Source organism: Onychostoma macrolepis, chromosome 14, assembly GCF_012432095.1.
Source record: "Onychostoma macrolepis isolate SWU-2019 chromosome 14, ASM1243209v1, whole genome shotgun sequence".
Taxonomy (NCBI): Eukaryota; Metazoa; Chordata; class Actinopteri; order Cypriniformes; family Cyprinidae; genus Onychostoma; species Onychostoma macrolepis.
In genome coordinates this window covers 346330-354077 of record NC_081168.1, presented here as the reverse complement: position 1 = coordinate 354077, position 7748 = coordinate 346330, and the positions used below count along the sequence as shown (strand labels likewise).

General features: G+C 38.7%; 1 protein-coding gene across 1 annotated transcript; it reads right to left on the bottom strand.

Moving 5' to 3' along the window:
- Window positions 1–1128: 1128 nt before the first annotated feature.
- On the bottom strand, window positions 1129–7099 carry LOC131553057 (tripartite motif-containing protein 16-like). The gene is made up of 6 exons (XM_058797419.1): window positions 6474–7099; window positions 6034–6129; window positions 5720–5953; window positions 4669–4828; window positions 4481–4528; window positions 1129–2706 (listed from the first exon to the last, which is right to left on the bottom strand). Exons 1-6 carry the CDS (start codon window positions 7044–7046, stop codon window positions 2183–2185), a joined length of 1635 nt encoding a protein of 544 aa, XP_058653402.1. The 5' UTR covers window positions 7047–7099; the 3' UTR covers window positions 1129–2182.
- Window positions 7100–7748: the final 649 nt, after the last annotated feature.

Sequence of the window (7748 nt, the reverse complement as noted above, 5' to 3'; positions counted from 1 at the left end):
ACCTCACTGTTCTTTAGGTGTCACGGGAATTAAGAAACAGGAAAAGAAGGATCAACAATAGCAAACTCGGACCGAACAGAGGATACAACCCTAGTGTTTGCAGTATTTTACAACAAATACTGCTCTGTCGTCTTTTGGTTTCTTTCTTACTCTGTGCAGATACCACTTGATGGCTGTCCTGAGACCCATACGCACCAACCTCCTCACCTGCGTATGAAGCCACAACCTCTAAAAGACAACTAGACCCACTGCCGAGCCAACTGTCACAGAAGACAGAACAAAGAAAAAAAAAAAAAAAATACACAACGCAGAGAATCACATACGAGAACTTCAGTCATCCATCAACATGATCAAGATTGCCATACTAGTCCAACAAGACATTCTTGATCTTTCAGCAAAATTACACTAGATGACTGAAGATAATTTTTCATAGTTCGGAAACCTGTTTAGGTAAACCCTGGCTGTGGATCAAGGAAATAGCAATTTTGCTGTTGTTTTCCTACTGGTGTACTATCTATGTGTCCACAGTATCAAGTGTTTCATTCAACAAATGATCCACGCCCATCACAAGGAAATGACAGTTCCAACCAGAAAAGACTATTACCCGTAAGAACTTCACGGACCCTAGCTGCATGTTTGTTTCTGTGTCAGCATGCCGTTCGTCACTACAGACAATCAACACAGAGCAAGTGCTATGTGCCTGTAACGCTCACAAGTTGTCACAAGAATGAACTTTTAAGTGTCTAAATTTGTATTTTGTGAGAGTTATTAGAACTCTCAAAGGGGAACTGTTAGATATCTCAATGTCTCCTGGTCTCTGCTTCGATGAGGAAAAAGTTTCCAACACTGGTCAAACCTGTGCAAACAGAGGACATTTTTGTGTGGAGTTTCAGAGAAAACATTGAGCAAACTGAAACAGAGAAATGTGTCTTTCTTTGGAGAACTGAATGAATGGTTTGGGCTAAATGAAGCAGTTATAGTGTGTTACAATCAAGAAAAACTGAAACTCAAATTATTAACAAGCTGTAACCTGAAAATAAAAATGAATTCTGAGGTTAAGAGCTAAATGTTTGACAATAAAAACAGCGGCTTGTGACGCCGGAAGACAGAAGAACACAAAACACTGGAAAGGGAATAATGAAAATGATTTATTGACTCTGTGATCATTTGAACTGAAAAATCATTTTGATAGTAATAATATAAATTGTGACACTACGATAAAAATTAATTGATTGGTTTCAATCAACACAAATAGAGAAAAACACAGAAACACATGGTCACTCAGCAGGACTCACACAATTCATCCCTGTTTGGATCCTAAGGAATGAATGGTGCTAAGCTAAACGCTAACATAGTTGCACCGTGCGCTAGAGTGATTAAGTGCACGCACTGAGACGGGAGAGGTACGTATCAACTCGTCTAAGTTGAGGGAAGAACATATTAGAATATGGAAAACTGTTGGCGTTTTCCTTTAAGAACTGCCGCTTTCTCTGGTAGTGGGTGGAGCTAATGCGCAAACGACAATATCATTGGCTGGCGCTCACCTATTATCCTCCCTGTTTTGATTTCAGCAAATCAATTCGAGCGAACACAGACAACGTGATTAATATTCATGAACCCAGCAGCTCATTAATCCTTAGTGCGTTTTATATTGTTATTAGTAGTAGAATTCGTAGTCGTTTTATCTTATCAATTTTTTCCCCCTTTTTTTTATAGAAACACTAAATGACAAACAATATCTTAAGCACCACCACCAGTCCTAAGTTCAGTCAACATGACAAATATGCATTCATACTTGGTTATTATAATTACTAAAGTTCTAGCATCATATAATATTAAATTATCATAATATCATATTATAATGCTTGACTGACTGATGCTAAGTGTCAGTAGATAAATAGTGTAGATTAATGTACAATGTTGTATAATAATTATTTATTCTATTTAGTGTCCATTTCATTAATTTAACATATTTAATATTGGGGACATCCAAGTTATTTGACATTTGAATTTTTTTTTTTTAAAAGTAACGCAATAGTTACTTTCTCTGGTAATTAGTTACTTTTATGATGATGTAACTCAGTTACTAACTCAGTTACCATTTGTGAGAAGTAACTAGTAACTATAACTAATTACTTTTTTAAAGTAACATGCCCAACACTGCTCGTCAGTCTATTCTGATTCATAAGCACAGTTTCACTGATGATCCAGAACCAACCCAAAACCCAGCATAGAGCGGCTGAGTGAATGTGGTCTGGACTGTGTGGATGAGTCTCATTGTGTCAGAGACGCTGTAGAAGGACAGAATTCCTGCACCGTGATCCACAAACACTCCTATTCTCCTGACGATGGGCTTCACATAGATATCAGTCCATTTGTTATTGTGTCTGAATGAGTATCTGGAGCGAGAGCAGAACAAACTCCAGGACTGATCATTACCTCCAAACACACACTCAACACTGTCTCCCTTCCTGCTGATGCTCTTATATGACACTGATATAAACACATATCCACTCCACTGCAGCTCCCAGTAACAGCGTCCACACACACTCTCTCTACACAACACCTGATAATTCAATCCATCAAATCTGTCTGGATGATCAGGATACGGCTGATCTGTGCCAGTGTTAGTAATCACTCTGTTTCTCTCAGACAGAAGGAGGCGTTTATTCACTGTGTTCAGATCCAGAGTGAACTGATGGGAATCTGAAGGAGATAAAACACATCAGAATCAGGAATTATGAATCTGTTTGATCTTTTCATGTAGCTGAACTCTTCATGTTCAGTGTATCATCAGTGTCTCAGTACAGATCAGTGGTGAAGCTACGGTTGGGTTCAGGTGGGCAACGGCACTCAGTCAGAAGCTGGTCATTTTCCAGGTGAATGTTATTAAATGTAATAAACGTATAGTTTCACTATAACTTCATATATGTACTTTAACATCTATTTAACGTGAGTTTTCATGATCAATTACAGGCAGTTTCTTAATATTTCATCTTCCTATAGGTGCATACCATACGCTCGTCAAAATGATGATTGGTCAGTTTCTGTTAGTCCCTCCCACAATTATGTTAAATATGTGAGGACGTGTGCGTTTGAAAATAGTGTTGAATTTGAAAATAGTGAAACAAACCTTACTCAGTCTTCTAAAAAGTATATATTGGATATCCCAAATGAAACTTAAGTCTTAGCACTGAATCTGGACCAGCTACAAATGAAAGCAGACCAGCGGGGGATGGATTTATTGATCAGAAACTTCTGAGCCAAACGTGTTTAAAGCATCATATCAGCATAAATACAGTGTTTGATCCGCTGAAGAGATGCGTTCTTAGTGGAAAGAAACAAATAAACATTGTGCTCTTCTCCACAACAAACTGCATATTTGAGCTCTTGGGCATTTAAACCATTTCTATTATTTTTGTAGTTATTTTATTTATTTATCTGTATTTTATTCATATTCAAATTCCTGATGTGCGGGTGGTTGGGGGGTATTAGTGGTCTAATACATTTTCTTGTTTGTTGTATCCTATATGATACTTTGAAAATAAATAAAAAGTTATAAATATGACCTAAAAAGTCACAATTATGACATAAAAGTATGTTACGACAAAATTGAAAATTGAAGACATAATCATATAACATTCGTAATCATGACAAAGTCGTAGGAATGGAATAGTTTTTTTATGTTATAATTTCAACCTTTTATGTCATAATCATAATTTACCAAAGCATGATTTTTTCTTCTTCTTATTATTTATTTATTTTTAATTTTATTGTATTGTATTTTACTTTATTTTATTTATTTATTTTTTGTGGCAGAAATGGGCTTCAGTGTCGATCGCTGATATAATATAATTGATTAAATAAATAATATTATTGTTTACAGTTATAAATAATAAAAACCCCGCATATTTGCAGCTGCGCTCATCTACGGTCCTCGATATCTCCTCTGAACGTGAACTAAGACACTTGATTATTAGATCATCTGCGAAGCCCCATCGTCTCAGATTAAAGTAATGCTTTACATACAATAAACTTTAGTTAACTTTAGCCAATGCATTAATTAACATTAACAATGTGAAATACATTCGTTACAGTATTAATTAATCTTTGTTAAAGTTTGTCAACATTTTGTTAGCTCAGGTACGGTTAACAGATAAAACTTTTAACTTTAATAATGTATTAGTAAATGTTGAAATTAAAATGAACGTTAATCAATGCTTTAGAAGTATTGTGTATTGAATCTTTGTGCTGTATTTTCTGTTGCCAATTTGATCTGCAGTTTTCATACGCTACACCTTGCTAACCCGGTTTTATGAAGCTCCGCCCACTTAAACATTTCAGGCTTCGCTCCTGATCCAGATGACCAGATATCTGTGCTAATCATCATTTACATCATCAGTTATAAAACTCTTCTTTCTCCTTCTACAGAAGAACATGAACTCAGTGAGTTTTTCTGCTTGTTTTCTTACTGACTTACATTGTAGGAAGTGGTTCCTGGTCCAGAGAACAATGTTGGTGAATGTTTCTGTGGAAATCAACAGACATGAACAGTGTGATTCTCACGATCCTGCATCCATTCCTAACACATTTCTAATATGATGTTCTCCATGATATGAGATGATGATGGACTGGTTTCTGAGAGCAGATGAATCTCCAGGACTTTACCTCTGTCTGAGATCTTCTTGAGCTCCTCTTTGCAGAAATCCTCCAGTTTGACTCTCAGCTGATGGACAGATTCTCTCAGACCATCAAAAGAGACGAGAGAACTGAAGAGATCATCATTTACGTCTGTAGATTCAGGAGGAGCTGAGAGAGACTGGAAACTCTACAGAAAACACAAATCAAAACTCATCAGCTCCACACTTCACCCAATAACCTGCTCCAACATCAGATTTGTGCGGCTCTTGTTGACTCGACTGATCTTTAGTAACTCACCTCAATCCAGCACTTTCACAGCATCAGCTTCATTCTTCTCATATTCATTATATCACATTAGAGCTACAGATTCTAGTATTTGCCACTTACACTCTATGTGTACTTTCTAGGAAACAGTTTGGATGATAAAACATCTGCTAAGAACATAAATGTCCATCTAACAGCTCAAGCACATCAATGGAGTCTCATTGTAGGGATGAGTAGATTTGCTCAGGAAAAGCAGCTCAAAGTCTACAATTAGATTGAACATTATTTATAACTTTAGAGCGGTTAGAGACACTGAAACTCCACAAGGACACTTAAGACACACTCAGATTTGGTTTGGTTTCAATACACTGAAAAATTTGTAATATACAGGGGTCTTCATGGTCTAATTCATCAATGTGTTACAGGCAAATAAAAATCACTTTTATAATGTTTGAGGATCACCTGATCCAATTTTGATGAACGTTACTGATTTCAGCATGATGTAATAAATCAGAAGGAAAACTGATGTAAAAAGCTGAAATGTTAGTGAAGTTTTGAACTGTTGGTGGCGCTAGTGGTGTTTGACAGCTAAATATATCTTCCAGAAGAAAGAGCTCAGAGAAATGATTCCTACGAGATTTCCAGAGCTGAAAGCCATTTGTAAGCGGTGTCTCTTTCAGAAGAAGATGATCAGATGAGAGTCTGACTGATGATTATATAATAAGACACTCATGAAATGTTTCTCTGTGAGTCTGGTGTCACAGCAGGATCTGCTCAAGTCCACTATGACCCTGTTCTTCTAGATCTGTGTTACCTGCAGGAACTGGATGTGATCCTGTGTGTGTGAAAGCTGCTCCAGCTCAGCGTCTCTCCTCCTCAGATCATTGATCTCCTGCTCCAGTCGCTCCAGTCGTCCTTCAGCTCGACTCACTGCTTGCTTTTCCTGATCTCTGATCAGCCGTATCAGCTCAGAGCGGCGTCTCTCAATGGAGCGGATGAGCTCAGTAAAGATCCTCTCGCTGTCCTCCACTGCTGTCTGTGCAGAGCGCTGTTAGGACACACAGTGATTCAGGCTTCAGTGAGTCTGAACTGAGACTGAGACAAACTTCTCTTCTTCTCCAGACTCACCTTATGAGACTCCACAGCCTCTCTCAGCTGCTGAAGATCTTTCTCTCTCTGCTGGATTCTCTGCTGGAGCGTCTTCTGCGTCTCCTTCAGCTGCTTCTGCAGGACAAACGGATGATAGTGAATCTCACAGAAAACTACTGCCACTAAATCATCATGTGATCAGATGAATCCAGTAAAAGTGCAGCTGATAACTAATGGCTGTAGGTTCAAACTCCAGAAGTGATGATCAGTTACATTCATCATATATTAACTAATATAAAGATTAAGGCTGTTTCACACTGCAAGGCTACGTATAGTAAAAGTGAAACTGGCACAGACGAAGAGCTTCACACTGACAGTGTTTCTGTGTTTTGTGTAATTAAGTTGCGGCTCTACACAGAAAATAAACAGACTATTGGATCATTACACTGAGTATTAACTTGAACACTAGTGTTAAATACCTGTTTCTCTGTTCTCTGTGCTGCAGCTGATACAATGTCGTGGTTTTTATGGTCAATAATCGTACACAGCATACATATACATTTCTGGTCAGTGCGACAGAAAACCTCGAGGAGCTTCTCATGTTTCTGGCAGATCATCTCCTGCAGTCGTCCAGTGGCTTCAGTCAAATTGTGTCTCTTTCCTTTAAAGAAACTCTCATGTTGTTCGAGGTGATTCTGACAGTAAGAGTTCAGACACACCAGACAGGACTTGACGGCTTTGTATTTTCTTCCAGTACAGACGTCACACTGCACATCTCCAGCTCCAGCGTCACAGTCAGCAGAGAGTTTGGTCTTCTTCAGTTTCTCCACCACTTCAGCCAGCATGGTGTTTCTAGCTAAAGCAGGTCTTGGACTGAAGGTCTGTCTGCACTGAGGGCAGCTGTAGACTCTCGTCTGATCCTCCTGATCCCAGAAGCCTGTAATACAGCTCTTACAGTAACTGTGTCCACAGGGAATGGCCACTGGATCCTTCAGGAGATCCAGACACACTGCACACAAGAACTCATCCTGAGAAAATCTGGCTTCTGCCATTTTACTGCATGAATACAGAGACACAAACACACAACAGCTCAACTACACTTCAGCTTCTCTTTCCCTGAACTCAGGTGATTCCTGCTTCTGTGTTTGAGTCACACAGGTAAAACAGGTGTCTGTGAGTCTGTAAAGCAGGTTCCTCATTCCTGCTCCTGTAGAGTCTCTCTCTCTCTCTCTCTCTCTCTTTCTCACACACACACACACACGTCTGGTTTGCTATCCTTGTGGGGACTCTCCATAGGCGTAATGGTTTTTATACTGTACAAACTGTATATTCTATTGTCCTACACCAACCCTACACCTAAACCTACCCCTTACAGGAAACTTTCTGTATTTTTACAAGTTCAAAAAAACTTTGTTTAGTTAATTTTTAAACCCGTTTTACAAATGAGGATGTCCCCAAAGGGAGGTTTTCGGAGGTTTTGTCAGGTTTACCTCACTTTTGGGTACAAATTTGTCCCCAAAATATGCTTAAGTAGGTACACACACACACACTCACACACACACACACACACACATGCACACTCATACACACAAGTGCAGTATGGAGTACCCAAAGGATCAGTACTAGGACCCTTACCTTTCACGCTTTACATGTTACCCTTGGGAGATATTATCAGGAGACACGGTGTCACTCAGCTCCATATTTCTTCGTGACTCTGTGAAACACATCAATTTGCAAAACTAACGGAATGCATA